General features: G+C 41.0%; 2 protein-coding genes and 1 long non-coding RNA gene across 6 annotated transcripts in view; all 3 read right to left on the bottom strand.

Annotated features, from left to right (window-relative positions):
* LOC145484863 (uncharacterized) overlaps positions 1 to 2,864 on the bottom strand; it is a 16,489-nt gene extending 13,625 nt beyond the window's left edge. The window contains exons 1-3 of one of the 3 annotated variants that reach the window (XR_014049078.1): positions 2,172 to 2,860; positions 2,040 to 2,083; positions 858 to 926 (exon numbers count right to left, since the gene is read on the bottom strand). This is a non-coding gene — a long non-coding RNA (uncharacterized LOC145484863). Of the gene's footprint in view, positions 1 to 857; positions 927 to 2,039; positions 2,084 to 2,171 lie in introns of all 3 variants that reach the window. The other 2 variants (XR_014049079.1, XR_014049080.1) reach the window with 2 other exon arrangements.
* Positions 2,865 to 4,414: 1,550 nt separating this feature from the next.
* On the bottom strand, positions 4,415 to 6,166 carry LOC145485593 (uncharacterized). Its single transcript, XM_081464238.1, has one exon. It carries the CDS (start codon positions 6,164 to 6,166, stop codon positions 4,415 to 4,417), a length of 1,752 nt encoding a protein of 583 aa, XP_081320364.1.
* A 2,853-nt stretch (positions 6,167 to 9,019) lies between these two features.
* The window catches only part of LOC145484696 (uncharacterized), a 46,632-nt gene continuing 38,642 nt past the window's right edge, over positions 9,020 to 17,009 (bottom strand). For both annotated transcript variants that reach the window (XM_081463304.1, XM_081463303.1), the window contains exons 38-46: positions 16,740 to 16,862; positions 15,885 to 16,007; positions 15,455 to 15,577; positions 14,705 to 14,827; positions 14,348 to 14,473; positions 13,542 to 13,660; positions 12,951 to 13,045; positions 11,897 to 12,304; positions 9,020 to 10,767 (exon numbers count right to left, since the gene is read on the bottom strand). In XM_081463304.1, coding sequence (XP_081319430.1) covers positions 10,656 to 10,767; positions 11,897 to 12,304; positions 12,951 to 13,045; positions 13,542 to 13,660; positions 14,348 to 14,473; positions 14,705 to 14,827; positions 15,455 to 15,577; positions 15,885 to 16,007; positions 16,740 to 16,862 — 1,352 coding nt within the window. In that variant the 3' untranslated portion in view covers positions 9,020 to 10,655. The remainder of the gene's footprint in view (positions 10,768 to 11,896; positions 12,305 to 12,950; positions 13,046 to 13,541; positions 13,661 to 14,347; positions 14,474 to 14,704; positions 14,828 to 15,454; positions 15,578 to 15,884; positions 16,008 to 16,739; positions 16,863 to 17,009) is intronic.

Genomic DNA, 17,009 nt, shown 5'->3' with positions numbered 1-17,009 from the left:
TCCAAGAACACAACACAACGTCCCCGACCAGGCTCGAACCTGGACCACTCGATCCAAAGTCAAGCACACTAACCATGAGGCAACCGTGCCTCCAAATTACGCCACTTTCAATAATTCAAAAGCTGATTATGTTTAAATCGTGACTTATTTTGCAAACAAAGGTCATCCAAAGCTCATAAAAATCATAAAATCATACAAATTAACTGCCAGACTAATCTCCTTTTTTACTGTTTACTGGCTAACATGATTTCGAACAACTTACTTACTAAATGGCTTACTCTTAGCTGTTTACTGTCTAGGGCTAAACCCCATTGACACCCTCTTCTAAGCAACCAGTTTTCCAAAATACAAAGAGTTTCCAAGTCAAACTACTATAATACTTGGAACCTCTTGTAAGCAACCACCTCTTGAAAGTGGCCTCGGCCACTTTTAGAGCTAAAAGTTTAAAGTTTTCTTTTGTTTTTAACCTCCTGTAAGTGACTACTCAACAGATAATCGAGCAGAAAGTGAAAAATTAGGTATTGTAACATTATTGCTTTCCTGGGTAGTACAAGAGACAGACATTTCTCAGTGGGGAAGTACTGGGTTCTTTCTTGAAATCGACTTTTCACATGAATGAAACATTTAAAGGACTTAAAAGATGGGGAAGTCTCTGCAGTCACCTTATGCTAAGGAGGAAAAATTGTGACCCAATATGATCTTAGTTCTCTTAAACAACAACCCCCTGTGAGCGATTACCTAGGATTGACATTTTGGGTGGTCGCTTATGGGAGGTTCAACTGCCAAAAGAGTATTAACATATACATGTGCAGGTGCAATTGCAAACAACATTGCAGATATCAGAAATATAAACTGACCTGATCTAGCTGTATCTGACTCCTCCATTGATCTTAGTAGTCCCATGTTGTTAATTGATTCTTGTTTGCCTGAGAATAAATGAAAATATATCAATGTGAGACTTATCAGTTGCTGTTTATTTTTGAATAGAAGTTATTACATGTATGTACATGTGACATAGACAATTAATATTGCAAAAGTGATTGTTTCAACAGCAGCTCTGCTTACATTTTTCCAGCAACCAGTAATGAGGAGGTGAATAGGATTTTCGGATCGACAGATTTGGTCTTAAAAAATGCATGGATTGTGGATTTTTGTGGTAAATCGAGCAGATTTGCAGATTTTGAAAACACACTGGATCATGGATCAGCTGTGTCAATTTTCACGTGGATTCTGGACTGTGCCTGTCTTGATGTTTGGATCTTGGGTCCTAAATGAAATTTGGATCATATATCTTTCTTCAGCCTTAGTCAGTATTTTAGTGAGTTCATCCAAATTATTTCTTTTTTTGAACAAAGCTCGTGTAAGCTCAGGTGTGAGACTGTTATTGGAATTGTACTGTATTATAGTCATCAAGCATGTTGCCTTCTTTACTATTTGTGCAAAATTACTAGTAACAATGGCATTCATGTCTACCTTTCCGGATGTAATTGTGGTTTTGGATTTGAACAAAAGTATTGGCGGATCGACAGATTTGGCAAAAAAAAAGGCACGGAGATCGGCGGATTTGCATACCCCTATTCACCCCCCTCCATAATGCATAGTGAAAAGCAACTTCTCACACTTCATATTTTACTCTGAAGATTTCCAGGACTAAGTAGGGATGGCCAGGGTTTTAGGGTATGAACGGTTAATACAGGGGCATTTTAAATTAAGTATACAGTATATATATTGGAAAATAATCCAAAAATAAACATCTGTAAAAACGCTGCATCATAAGAACTGCAAAGTTGCTTTCTCCAGGTAAATAAGCTCTTGATTTAACCCTCTCGACACATCAAGATGACTTTACAACAAAAATTAACGGCCGACTTTGCTGACCATTTGAGCCTCTTTTACATTCGCGATATGAAGTAGAACTACTAAATAGTTATGTATTTACAAAGAAAAAGAATAAGAAAAGAAACTAGACCGAGAGTATGAAAATACTGAGCGTACAGTGTACAGTGTACATAATTTCATTGTTAAATAACACAACTCACCTTATGTGAGTTTATAAACAATATGGCGACCTCTCCTCTCTTCACTAGAATTGAGAAAAAGTCACCAGATTAAATGACTTCTATATATTAATACAGCTTTCATAAAAATAATGAGAAAGCTTTTTTACTTACCAACAAGTTAAAATTAAAAGTCAAATATCCTTCCGTTTACACACTCGAAGGTTGAGGCCAGCACGTGGAAACAGCGAAAGCTGGACGATCGAAAGGCATTGTGGGATAGGTTTTCTTTGGCCTCCCCTCCCTAGAAGCCCAACTGCGCTTTTTGAGGGAGTCAGCCTGAAAAACTTGCGGTGTTTTGATAGATAAATTTTCGCGTTCTGTATCAGTCACTTGTGTTTTCAGATAAGAAATCGTGTATCACACCTGCTGGCGTTCCTTTGCGTTTTCTGTTAGTTCTGCCACGCTATAACTATAACCTTTAGGAAGTCTCTTATGCAGTTCCCGAGGGGGCACTCCCTTTAATGACCTATACAGGCGGGGGAAGGGGCTTCTCCCGGAAGGGGTACCTTGTATCAGGCTTCAGATATATTAGGCTTCAGGTATATAGAAGGGTAGGAAAATCTGAAATGTAAGTCCAACGTGAACATGAACTGAATAATATATAGATTTAGCCAAGCGTAAAAGCGGAGCTCCTGTTGGTTGTTCAAAGCCCGATTAAGCTAATCCAGGATAAGCGAGAATTTTGATTTGAGTTTTGTAACTTTGAGGTGAGGTTTTCTGTATATTGTTTGGCCTTCCGGCTGTTTTGAGTTTCAATAATCTCAAACTACACAAAGTAAAAGCAGTGAAAAATATTTTTCTACGAGAGAAATTTATAGTTTGCTTAACTTTTAATCCTGGGTCAGCATTAACCGGGGCCGTCGATAAAACCAGGAACATGGAACATTCCGGAACATCTTGGAACATTCCGGAACATTGAATAATTATCATAATTATGCGAAAAATATGTAAAATTAAATTTTAAAAAATTAAATCAAGCAAAAATAAACTGGTATCAGCTCGGAAAATAGAAACAAAACAAAAACACAAAAAAGGAAAAAAGGAAGAAAAATGAAAGTCACTGCAATGAGTGAAGGGTAGCAACTAAGAGGAGTAATCCATTCCTTCCAGTCGTTCGCCGTCAGCTTAATCACGTGACTGTCCTTTATTCCCAGATTTCGTTCTTCACAGAAAACTAAGGTGGTGGCGTTCGAACTCCTTAATCAGACCTAAAAGTATAGGTACACGAGTGTGATTTCCTCATTCAATTCATTACGTCAATACAAAGATATGCTTATACAAGATTTCTCATGAAGAAATAGTTTCTCCACGAGATAGAAATAGAAACTCTTCGGCATCGAGTTTCTTCTCTAAACTAGTTCGGACTGCTCGACCTTTGATGACAGTGTAAACAAATACAAACACAAAATTTAAAAACATTTGGCGACGCGCGCGCTGTCTTGCGGGGTCGCTGGTCAAAACTTTGTCTCTAGAAATATTTGTTACAATTGTTGGCGATCTGAAATTGAATTCTAAGTGTCGCCAACAGTTCAAAAGCATCTCCTGGAAAATGTTTGTCCAGTACAAGTAAATACTTGATTAATTAAAAATACTTTTACCGCAGGCTATGATCTATTCATCGCTAGTTCAACTTCACGTGCAGATCGTTATCTGACATTCGATCAAACTTAGTTTTCTATCGAGCCATTCGACGTAACGAAATTGGCGGGAAGAGGAGGAGCCTGCTCTCATTGTGGTCAGTTGAATGAATACCCAACGCTCCCTACCCCTCTGCTACCGACTTCCTTATCCCCAATAATATCTTTTCATGCTTCAAGCTGATACCAGTTTATTTTTGTTTGATTTAATTTTTTAAAATTTCATTTTGCATATTTTTCGCATAATTATGATGTTCCGAAATGTTCCGGGATGTTCCGGAATGTTCCATGTTCCTGGTTTTATCGACGGCCACTAACCGGCGTCCGAACAACCCGGCCCTGTTTAGAGCAAGTTCACGTGACATGAGCCCTTGATCCAATCGAGAAATTTTTTAAAGTAAAACCAGTGAGCAGCACGTCTGCGAACTACTTGAGTTGTAAAACTTTTTTATTTTCTCCTACGCGTTTCGTGTGACTAGCGCACACTTCTTCAGGGAGTTTAACAATACAATCAAGTATACCTGTATATATACCTAGATACAATTCTGCATTTCGCAAAAAACGACACCTGCGGAATTGCGTATACAAACCGCTCGGTAATGCGTCTAGGAAACAGGCGTAAAAATATTATTAAGGTGTGACATATTTTAAGTGTGACATAACTATTTGGGGCCCACAGTTTTAGCTAAAACTGTGGGCCCCAAAAAATTAATAAACTTACTTACAAACATTAGCTAAAGTTACAGTAGATTTGTAACAAACAGTGCAGTCCAAATCTGGAAGCATCTGGCTAATAACATGCTTAATACGTGCGTGACTACAGTTATAAGTGGTTTTGAAGACAATAGTCTTGTTAACCCTAGACCTATTTTTAGGTTTTTGCATAAGCCACCTTCTCCTGTCACTGTATCTAATTTCACGAAACAGTGGGAGCAGAAATCTAAAAGGATAACCCCTAACTCGTAGCCGCCTCCAAAATTTCTCCCTGGTCTCGGAAAAAGACTCAAGGGAAGAACTGTTTCTAGCGTACCTCATTAATTCCCCCTTAATAAAGGCTTTCTTGTTGCTAGATGGATGAAACGACTCGAAAGGTATATATAGATATTTGTTAAGAGGCTTTTGAAATGTAGAAAACTGCAATACGTTTGTTGAAGCATCCCTATAGAGAAACAAATCCAGAAAGGAAATGCTACTATCGCTAATACAAGAAGTAAGCTTTATACGATCTGTTTTGTTGTTAAGAGTGTCCAGAAATTCTAGAAGGGTATCTTTGGGGCCAACCCAAATGGCGAAAATATCATCGATATACCGCCGGTAAAGAGTAAGATAACTAGAATATTTCTGTACGATATCTTTCTCATAATGATACATAAATGCATTGGCTACCGTGACGGCAAATGGGGTGCCCATGGCGATACCATACTCTTGATGAAAGATGTCGGAGCTAAACTCCGAGGATAAGAAATTATTCTCTAAAACCAGCCTAGCGAGTTGAATCAACAGTGGAGTCTCGGGCGCTAGAGCCTCTCGAAGGAGGAGGTCGAGGGCTACCAATGCTTTCTTGGTATCCACATTGGGATAAAGGGAAACAACGTCCGCGGTGACAAGAAAGCAATTGGAGTGGGGCAAAACCGTGTTCTCCAATAATTGAATTAACTCGCTAGAATCCCTAAGTACAGTAGGCATACGTAGTTTAGGCTTGATAAGCTCATCAACAAAAATGCTGATAGGTCTAGTAATATATGAATGACTAGCAGCAATAGGTCTGCCCACCATAGGTGTTTTATGTATCTTAGGGATAACATAAAATTTAGCCGGAGTTATAAAATGATCGTAACTACGGAGGAATCTAGCGACATTAGGAACAATTAACTGACAGTAAGTTGACATAAGCTGTTCACGACGCTTAATTATATTGTCACGATAAACATACCAGTCTTCTAGGGTGACCTTAGAATAAGAGAGTTCATCGCTCAAATGTCTAAGTGTCTCAGTTTTCACCCAGTCTGTTGACATCAGGGCAGGGCCTAGGTTCTTGTCGGTTGGAAGAACTCTGACCGCTTGGTTGCTTTTAAGTTCTTTGAGCTCAGCTCTGTCCTGTCTTGAAAGATTGTCCTTCCAGTGCGGTTGGTTTTCTGCAATGTTCCTTCGCAGTGCTTTACGCAGATTAAAGAGTTTGTCTTCGAGTTCTGGGTCCTCTCGGGGCGGATTCCAGCCAGTGGGAACGTACAATCGTGGATTGAAATTTGGATCCTGTGGCTGATCTGCGAATAACGCATGAAGGCGAACTCTGCGACAAAAGTCTTTGATCTGCAAATCAAACTCAGCTGCAGTAGGGGATTTGAGCGAGGGCCTGAACTTAAGCCCCATACCCAAAACCCTGGACTGCCGCTCAGAAAGATCAACGTTAGTGAAGTTGTGGATTTCCGAGTTTCGAGGAAGCCAGTCGTACAAGGGTCGTTTCGCCATTTTGAAGAGCCGCTTTTCGTGGACGGATCGACAGTCTATTTTACGGGGCCGGAACCTTTGCCCTTGACGTTTTTTGCCGACGACCGGGGTGACTTGGGCGACTTGGATCTTCCCCGCTGCTGTTTTTGCCCTTTTGGTCGGTTCTGCGGTGATTTTGACGCAATTAGCCGACGCGACTTTTGCCTCTGTTGCTTCGACCGACTTGGCCTACCAGGGTTGTCCGAGAAAGAGACCTTTCTATGACGAGTGCCATCAGCTGGTTTCTCTTTTGTGAGATGGATTTCCTGGCGGATAATATCCCGAATCGATTGCTCATCTGGGACGAAAGGCTCGTTCATCTCTTCTTCTCGCCCTTTGTTCTCTTTACGGGTGATCTCCGCTTGTAGAGACTTGGAGGCTCGGGCGACGGCACTGTCCGCAGACAGTTTAGCCACGAACGTTGATGCCGCTCCGACGAGAATTTCCACTTGGCTGGAGGTGATTTCTTTTTCTTTAGAGAGATGGGTTTTCCACTGAGCGATGGTACCATCTATGTCCTTTTCTCGCTCTTGAATCGCCTCTTGGTGGACTTTCACATCGGCACGGAGACTATCGGTGGCAGCATCCAGAAGTTTAAATTGTGCTTCGCTGATGATTTCATCAAACTTCACTTGAAGAGTTTCAGCGTCTGGGCCCTTGGCTTTGACGCGATGAATCCGAAGGCCTGAAGGGATCGTGCCGTCGACTAAATGTTTTTCAAGAAGCTTGATTCTTGCCAAAAGACTCGAATGGGATTTCTCGATGTCCTGGCACTCGCGAACTTTCTTTCTCAGAATAGCTTCGATCGTAGAATCAAGCTTGGATGGACTGCCGGATGGTAGTGGAGCGTGGTCTCCGTTGCTTGATCGGCGACGCTTTGAACCAGCGCTGCTACCTTCAGTGTTGTTCGCCATGTGGCTTCTTCTGGTACCAATACAGAAATTTTTTAAAGTAAAACCAGTGAGCAGCACGTCTGCGAACTACTTGAGTTGTAAAACTTTTTTATTTTCTCCTACGCGTTTCGTGTGACTAGCGCACACTTCTTCAGGGAGTTTAACAATACAATCAAGTATACCTGTATATATACCTAGATACAATTCTGCATTTCGCAAAAAACGACACCTGCGGAATTGCGTATACAAACCGCTCGGTAAAATATGTCACACCTTAATAATATTTTTACGCCTGTTTCCTAGACGCATTACCGAGCGGTTTGTATACGCAATTCCGCAGGTGTCGTTTTTTGCGAAATGCAGAATTGTATCTAGGTATATATACAGGTATACTTGATTGTATTGTTAAACTCCCTGAAGAAGTGTGCGCTAGTCACACGAAACGCGTAGGAGAAAATAAAAAAGTTTTACAACTCAAGTAGTTCGCAGACGTGCTGCTCACTGGTTTTACTTTAAAAAAAAAAAAATTACCGACTTCCTTATCCCCAATAATATCTTTTCATGCTTCAAGCTGATACCAGTTTATTTTTGTTTGATTTAATTTTTTAAAATTTCATTTTGCATATTTTTCGCATAATTATAATGTTCCGAAATGTTCCGGGATGTTCCGGAATGTTCCATGTTCCTGGTTTTATCGACGGCCACTAACCGGCGTCCGAACAACCCGGCCCTGTTTAGAGCAAGTTCACGTGACATGAGCCCTTGATCCAATCGAAAACCAGTACTTGAACAGCAATCAACTTCAAAAAAACACGTGACCTCGATGAGCTCCGCCGTCGTCGTAGTGCGCACGCGCCCACAAGCAATACCGCTAGCCATGATAACCATGAGAATTTCCTTTTCTTTCCTATATGGGTACGGTGCTCTACTTGGCGGCCCTTCGGGCCGCCGGAGCTTAGCTACAACATTAATCATCGCCAAAAACCTTTAACGAAATGCAAAGCAAAATATTTATACGGTCAAACCTGTATTAAGCGGACCCCATATTAAGCGGACACCCTCTATTAAGCGGACAGCAGTGCAAGTCCCATTTTTCTTTTCCCACATTCACTGTAAATAATACCTCTATTCAACGGACACCTCTATTAAGCGAACGCGGATCCGGACACCTTGAACTTGACTTTTATAGTCATTTCTATTGTTAGAAACCTGTATTAAACGGACACTGCAAAAAGAATGCATGATTTGTTTGTCCACGTTTTAGCAGATCCGTCAATTAAGTTTGCCAACAAACTGAGCTGTCACAAAAATGCAATATTTTGTTATTCGGTTTTGTTTTTACAGAGCTTTTGTTCTTGTTTGATTTTGTAAACGTTCACCTGATTCGATCAATATAGACACTGTTCCTGTATACTTAAATCGCTTTACCTCATAGACTTGTCATTGTTTATGGAAATACGGTATTTCAGAGTTCTCGACCGTTCACGAGAATGCTATTTGATCCTTTCAAGGTCTTTTAATACTGAAAAATAATATGACCCTTTTAAGACGAATTCTGAGGGAACCTGTTTTCAATGGACACCCCGTATTAAGCGGACACTAGCATGGGTCCCGAGGGTGTCCGCCTAATACAGGTTTAAAGTTACATAACGACAGATGATGCAAATTCTCCAAAGAAACCAGACAGTTCACTATCGTAAAAAAAGAACCAATCATCAACCAAACAACAAAAAACAACAAGCTGAATTTCCATGACTGAGAACTTGTACATAAAGCTTAGACTATGCCCACACGTACATGTTCACTATCTGTAAACTCGTAATACTTTCGTGCGATGGTTCACGATGGATCGCTTACACCTGTCCTCGCGAGAACGATAAAAGCAATCGCAGGAGGGACATAAGATTTCTTATTACTTGGTATGACGTCTGCGTTCGAAAATAGATAGATGCTCTACACACGAGAATGCGTAAACTGAGTTAGTTTAATTTATCCACATTGAAAAGTAACTTTTCGAAGGCTTTTATATGTGGACGGTAAAAATATATAAGAATTTTCACCTTACCTACAGACGGACTGGTACTCGTGTGGACTTCGAAATGTAGTGTGAGAGATTTAGCAAGAACTGATCCACACAGGGGGAGAAGGAGGTGGAAGGGGGGCGATGTGCTGTTGGATTTTAGGTAGTTTTCTAACGCCACACGTTTTAGCAAATTTTAACATGAAAAGATAGTTACATCTATAATGTCAAAAAAGGCGAATGAACAGTCTTACAAAACTGGCGGTGGTTAATTATGCGAAAGAAACCAACAGCCGAGTACTCAGTTCAATTTAATTTCTTGCTCTGATGGCTTTTAACCGTATCATTTCTCCTTTAACAAATACATAGTCCTGTAACAAAGGCGCTTACACCTGAGATGAGGGCTCTAAGAGAAGGGGTGGGGTTTATTACCCGGGATTTTCAGGTATCCCTAAAAGAAATTGTGGTGACTTGATTTGCAATGACACAATATCACAGGCATAATAATTTTTTTTATTACTTAATAACAGAAACCTCTCACGGCTTGTTTTAACAATATTGTCAGAGGATTACCTTAGACTAGAACTTAACACTACAGGCAAACCTTATCAAGACGGTCTCGATAAAACTAAATAAACAATAGCCTCCATTCGGCGCGAAAATATGTTGGGATATTTGTCCGCGGACATCATCTGTTCCGAGAATCAAACAGTTAAAACTGCGAGCTTTGAGGAACAAATAATGTCCGAGTATATTTCGCGCCAAATGGAGGCTATTGTGTTTATTATCCTTCAAATAATTTTCCCAACACGCGCAGTTTTGAAAATTGGGAAATGTCACTCGGATGTTCCGCAGTTTTAGCTGGGGCATATTCAGTTACGTGACGCGTTTAGACCAATTGCGCGCGAAGAAAAATACTTGACGGATTACAGCTAACAATATTGACAGTCAAAAAAAAAGTTTCGAACGTTCATGGAAACAACAGACACAACCGCTTCTTTCTCCCTTTTTTTCTCCAGTGAAACTCCATTCTAACTAAAAAAACCGTTACTTGAAATCACAAGCTTTCTCCATAACGTAACTCACTCTGGTTATAAACGCACAAAAAACACACAAGTACGTGGAAAGAATGTGGAAATACACCACTGCCTGTAGACCAATAACGAGAAGTCAGCACAGTGATGCGTTCTACCGTGGACCAAGACGACTTGGCCAAACCTACAGTACAAAGGTGCAGATCTGATATATGCTTTTGAAAAAGTCACGCTTTAGTGTGTGGTGCTGATTTTTTAAACTAAACTTGATTTGGTGGTTGACGACTAATCGAGACCAGATTGGGCCTGCAGTCTTTGTCTCGAGGTTGCTTAGCAACAGACTGTGTCATACTGGCTTGATTATAATTGTTCGAGTACTTTCGAGTGCTGTCTTTTCGGTGTTTTTTTTTGTTTGTTTTTTAAATGCAATATTATATAAAATTTGGAATAAAGCGTGTGCGTCAACAAAAGCTGATTTGCTGATAATCGTTGCTCGACAACTGAAGTGTGGATAACTTTACAGTTTATATGTGATGGGTAGTCTCTGTGTGGTATCCGTAATTCACCACGTCCATTTCCATCTTTCCGCCTTTGTCTTCAATTGAAATTTCACTGTCAACCCGTTGTTTTACAACCCTAACACGCACAAAGAATGAAAAACATAATAATCAGAAGAAACGATAATAATTCGTATCATCCGCAATGTTCTTGTTTTTTCTGTTTTTTGTTTCCCCTTCTCACGAAAGGTGAGATTCATAAAACCACTGACAATCACCTACTTTGACAACCTCTTCCAATGCCTAGGGGGCACTACGGAGCTGATACCCGTCTAAGATGTAATGCATTGTTTGTCATAAGGATAAATAAATACAAATATAAATATCTTAATTGACCTCTCCCCCAATGGGGTTTTTCAGGGCCAATGAAACCAAATGATGAAACAAATAATGCAAATGAACATAACATGGTTAAAAATCCCAACCGGCGGGAGGCAGAACAATTGGCCATTTACAAGCATGACCGAGGAGTTCAACTAGGGTCTACCGAGAAACAACTCCAGCTGAGTTGTCAGAGCGGGACTTGAACCCGCGAACCCCGGATTTCAGGTCCGGCGCCCTAACCACTCGGCCACGCCCGGGCCCCCCCTTATTTTGGGTTAAAAAAAGAAATCACAGAAAGAACAGAAAAGCCCGCAAGGCAAGCTCAGTGTCTGGATCCGCCACTGAAAACTACTTTATTTGGAGAGCATCAAATGTTTTATTGCAGTCAGTGCCATTTTTATCATCGTGAAAGCAGTACATTAAGGCAGCGTTCGCAATACGCCGGTGGAATTTGAAAACGCCAGCTTGACAGAAAACATTTAAAACGAAAACGATGACGTCACGATAATCACGTGATTTTCCTGGCCGAGTTTTCCTCAAACACAAATCCAAACTGACCAGTGATTGTCGCGTTTTTACATTTCTCCGGCGTGGTGTGGACGGAAAACACTTGATCCGTTTTCAGAGGGAAACCTCCGTTTTCAAATTCCTTCGGCGTAGTGTGGACGAGCCTTACTCATGCTTTATTATGTTTAAGATTGCAAACGAACAAAATGTTTTGCGATGTTTGATCAAAAGTTTGTCGTCGTTCAAATTTTACCAAACACGACCAAACATGATCAAACAAGGTCTATAAACGGCAAAATGTCCAAACATTTCCCGTTTGGACAGGGCTTTATGCCCTGGTCTTATGGTTATGCGAAGTCTGTATCATAATCACATACCCATTTTTCCTTTTGCAACACCAGACAGCCACAATGACAATAATAATAAGAACCACAGCGCCAGCGACACAACCACCAATGATATAATACATCGTCTTGGATTCTTCCTTCTCTGTGGGATAAGTTGTGTGCACTGTCGATGCCGATGTCGTCGTGTCAGCAATTAGAACTTCTACACTCGTAATGTTGGCGTTAATAGCGATGGAAATCTTTGTCAAAGAACCCTTAACGATGGAGGCCAGAACGTCTTTCTGTATGACAGCGCTTGATGATCCGGGTGGGAACTGCAGATAAAATGCCACACTTGCCAGAAGAGGGACTGTAGATATTTGCTTTGGATAACCGGGCAGAAGATGGACTTGATCTTCGGTGAATGTGACATAATTTGCCGCTCTTCTACGTCTAGAGCTAAAGAACGGGGTATAAAGGTCACTAATGGGTCTCTAATCAGAGGTTAATCAAACATTCTTCTTGGGTGGCGCGAAATAATTTGGACATTCCCACTTTAAAACTACTTTAGTCTGTCGAGCGTGACCGTAAAAATACAGCGAGGAAAAAACAGCCCCGTGAAATCCATGAAGCGGGACGCGCAATTCTTGCTAGCAGGATTTCGCGCTGCCATTTTTTTTTCTCGCAGTTGTCTTTCACTTCACACAAAACGGACTAAGCGAAAGGGAGCTCACTCGTAGACTACCGCATTAGTTTTCCTTATCCCGGCACTCTAGGCGCCAGTTTCTCTCGGAACTGGAGTCACTTGTTCACTAGCGAGTCGCGAGTTTTAATGTTCCAAACAAGGTCGCACTTCGCCTCGACTCAGCGTTCAGAAGTTAGTTTTGCCGTGGTTTCATGGGAATTATTGCAAAGTTTTCAATCGTGTCACGCTACAGTCATAAGTCCTAAGCCAGGAAGGTTTAACGGAGGACTTTGGGGGAGCCAAAGTTGTGGTGCAATTAAATTTTTCCGCATTACATTTGGTTGGAAAGATACTCGTTAAACAATTATTAAAGTGATCAAGGAATCAATTATCAATTAACTTGATTTAATAAATCAATACCTTGTTGCCTCCGATTGACAATTATTTTCCGCGCAGTGTGCGGTAGCTACCTCTGCTAAAGTGGTCTTGAACGTCTCTTCCAGTGGTTGGTTCCACTAAAGAAAACAAGTCAATAAATGTCAGTAATTATTAAAAGGTTATGCGCCGTTTCTGGGGAGGCACGGGGGCCTCATGGTAAGTGCGCTCGTTTCCGGATCAAGCGGTCTACGTTCGAGCCATTGTGCTGTGTTCTTGGGCAAGACACTTTACTCTCACAGTGCCTCTGTCCACCCCGGTGTACAAATAGGCACCAGCGAATTTAAAGCTGGGAGTAACCCTGCGATGGACAAGCATCCCTTCCAGGGGGGAGTAGAAATACTCCCAGCCGCTTTGCCTAACCTACCAACTACCAAGCGCCGTTTGTAATTATCGAAAACCTCAAATAATGTCTTTTTTCGTAGTCAGTAACGAACTAGTCTCCTGGTTGGTTATACAACGCTTTGCAAACAAAGGCCGTGGAATAGACATATAACTAACTGGTTTCTTAAACAAACGCGACTGTAGATATTTTCTTTAAAGCGTCCGGATCAAAAGAAAGTTTAAATTTCTAACCTCTGAGATGTTGAGTCCCTGGACGTCCAAGTTCACGGACTGGCTTCTCTCCTCTTCCGATGGTGTGCGAGGTGGTGGGGCGGTAGGAGGCGGCGGAGGTTCTTCACCTTTCTCAAGTCCTGCGAAGGAAAAGAAAGGTTTTCCGAGATGTGATTAAAGACCATGACAGGTAAGTAACACAGGCGGTCTAAATCTCTTTTTATAGAGTTCAACACAGTCGTTGTCAAATATTTATTCAAAACTGAGATTGTGCACAGCGTTAGCTAACCGTGAAACACATTGCTAAATGTTGATATGTACCATACGCTAAGTAATCCACCCAGAAGTCTTCGCATTAGGTAAATTATAGTCAAGTCGTTACCTTTACCTCTCTTTAAGTTTTAATTTTAATTGTAACAAATTTTTGTAACCGGTCATATGAAATGTCAATTTAAATTCAGATCTTCTTAAAATCATGCGTAGTTTTTGTCTAATTAATTTGTTCCCGCTGACTGGTTTTTGAGTCTCCATTCCTGATTTAATCACAACACTCGAGGGAGCCAACCTATTTTAGTGGCAGGGAGTATTTTAGGATTTTACCCATATCACGCTGGAGAGATGCGACGCAAAAAAGAAAAAAAATGTTTTCATGACGTTTTGACTTCGCTATGAATAACGCAGACAGGTTTGAATGTTGTTCTCAATTTTTACTTCTAGTAGAGGGGGTAAGAATGTTGCCGGTACAGGGTACCACCTTTTGTGTGATAAATAGGGTTTCGTCCGAGCACAGTGGTTTACAATGCGTCTCAATGAGATAGATATCTCACCTTTACACTTGCCGTCAATCCAGTACAACCCTTCAGCGCACACACACTTGTAAGAACCATAGGTGTTCTCACACATCTGGGACTCATCCTCGCAGTCGAACGTCCACGCCAGACACTCGTCAACATCTGAGGTTTTAACAAGTAGAGAACTAGAATAAATTTCCACCCTAAGTACCATTTTAATGAATGTTACAAGAACATGTACGTGTTTTTCCTTTTAATTTTGACTATCATTATGCTGGAAGTGAAATACTCTAAACACAACATTTACGAGACAGAAAAAATCTCTGCAGGTCCTATAAGCCTCAGTTGTAAGCGCACCCTGGTAAAGCCTTTATTTACGTAGGTTGAAATTACCGTTGCAAGTGAAGCCGTCAGCGTCCAGCGTAAAACCATTCACGCATGAGCACGTGTAACTTCCCACGGTATCACTACAACTCTGATCGCAACGGTGTTGGTTAGTGGTGCATTCATCTATGTCTATTAATAAAGGGAACAAATTCACAGCGATTAACAACTGAGCAACCCAAACGACCGCTTCGGTCTTATCACAAAGCGGGTACCAATAACAGAAAACCAGCATAAAATGTTAATACTATAGAACTCTCAGATACTACGCGCGTTGTGATTGGTCAATTTAGCAGGCCGTTTTCTACTGTACGGCCCGCTAAAATTTAAAGCTGATTGTGTTGACAAAATGTTTCGTGATTTATCGCCAAGTGTTATTAACTTCTATAGCAAGTGAAAGTTTAACTTTCTTTTACTTTAAATTGTGTATTGAAACGTACTAACACATAACAATGATTTCAAATTGACTCGTTTTGCTTTCGACGTGCGTCAGAAATTATAGTATGATTCTATCCTACTAACCTCGTCTTTTCGGTCCGTACTGTAAGCTACGGATCCTCGTTCTTTCCCCTTCGATTTATGGCCCAGGCGCGAAGCAAGCGGTCGGTAATTTATAGTACGGACCTCGAACAGGCTTATCAAATCAATTCTACACTCAAAAATCCTTAAAAGTCAAGCGGCAAGCAAGCAGCTAACTAGCTGGTTGATCGGTCGGTCGGTCACTCGGTACAAATTTCCTATGAAATTGTTTATAAATACCTGAGCATGTCTTTCCATCACCATTCAGCTCATATCCTACCCTACACGAACACTTGTCTTCCCCATCAGACTGATAACAAATGTGATCACATCCATGTTGATCTTGCTGACAAGGATTCTCGGCTGAGTAATAAATAAAAGTAGCAGACAGCCTTGTTAAAAAGTACTGTTTCTGCAAGGTAAAAGTAGCAGAGCTACAGCCAAATTGTCTGCCTCTCATATAAAAGAAGAGAACTCAAAAGGGTTGCAGTCAAAAAACTGCAGCTGAAGTTATTCTTCAGCAAAATAACAATACTGAAAAATTGATACAAAAATATAATTTTCCCCGCGCAACGTAGGCTTACGAGGCCTCTCGATAAAAGAATCAATCAGATCGGCGTATCGACACAGTTTCACAATGGATCACTTCAATTAGCTAAAATGTACTTACGGACGCATTTCTTGGGGTCTGTGTCGTCCACTTTAAAGTCTGAATTACACTTGCATGTATAACTACCAACTGTATTCTCACAAATGTGCATACAATCACCGACAGGGGAGCACTCATCCACATCTAAATATAAAATAGTAATAACAAAAAAAAAAAAAAAAAAACGGTCAATATTACGAGAACCACGTGCACCGCACTGTATATTCACCTTTTCATTCTCAAACGCGTATACAGGGCTATCTGAGGACCCATCCACACTACGCCGGAGGAATTTGAAAACGGAGGTTTCACTCTCAAATTGCATCAAACGTTTTCCGTCCACACGAAGCCGGAGGAATTTAAAAACGCGACAATCACCGGTCATTTTGGATTTGTGTTTGAAAAAACCGAGGGTAGGGAAATCACATGATTATGGTGAGATCAGTCATCGTTTAGACGGTAGGCCTGACCGTCTTAGGGGTCTTAGGGGCCATAGACCTTGTACCACTGGTATGACGTCACTACTTTTGAATGGTTTTTGATCATTAGCTGATGGAGTAAGAAAAGCTCTTGCAAAGCATGAAGGAGAATGCAAACATAATGGAGAAAACAGAAAAGCTCCAAATTTCGAAACAACTGCCTCGAGGTAGAGGAAAATGCCACGTAGCTTTCACGTTCCAAGGTGACTTTTGAGTGTTCAACTTCAATCCCGGGAAACACATCCACATAACGTGCAGAACGGACTTGAAGCCGCGACCTCCGGATCTCAATACCGCAGCCCTAGCCACTCGGCCAAAACTATTTCCTAACAATAAACTGTGGATGTATGACACGTGATGTAACAGTATTTCCCCACTGGTAGCTAAAGCGCCTTACCTTGACACGTCTTTTGGTCCAAATCAAGGAAGAATCCGGAATTGCAGGTGCACACGAAGGATCCAGGAGTGTTGATGCAATTATGATCACATCCGTCGGTGTTCAAAGCGCACTCGTCATCGTCTAAAGGTAAATACATTTTGTGTGAACTCGTGTGTGAACTAGCAATTAGTCAAAAACAATGACAAAAATAATCGAAAACTCCTTTGTTTCATTGATGGTTTGAGGGAAAAGATATCTACGACATAATTGCTTGTTCCTTGTATTTTT

Source organism: Orbicella franksi, chromosome 4, assembly GCF_964199315.1.
Source record: "Orbicella franksi chromosome 4, jaOrbFran1.1, whole genome shotgun sequence".
Classification (NCBI taxonomy): domain Eukaryota; kingdom Metazoa; phylum Cnidaria; class Anthozoa; order Scleractinia; family Merulinidae; genus Orbicella; species Orbicella franksi.
Note: the sequence above shows the minus strand (reverse complement) of the source record. Positions and strands in the feature narration are given on the sequence as shown.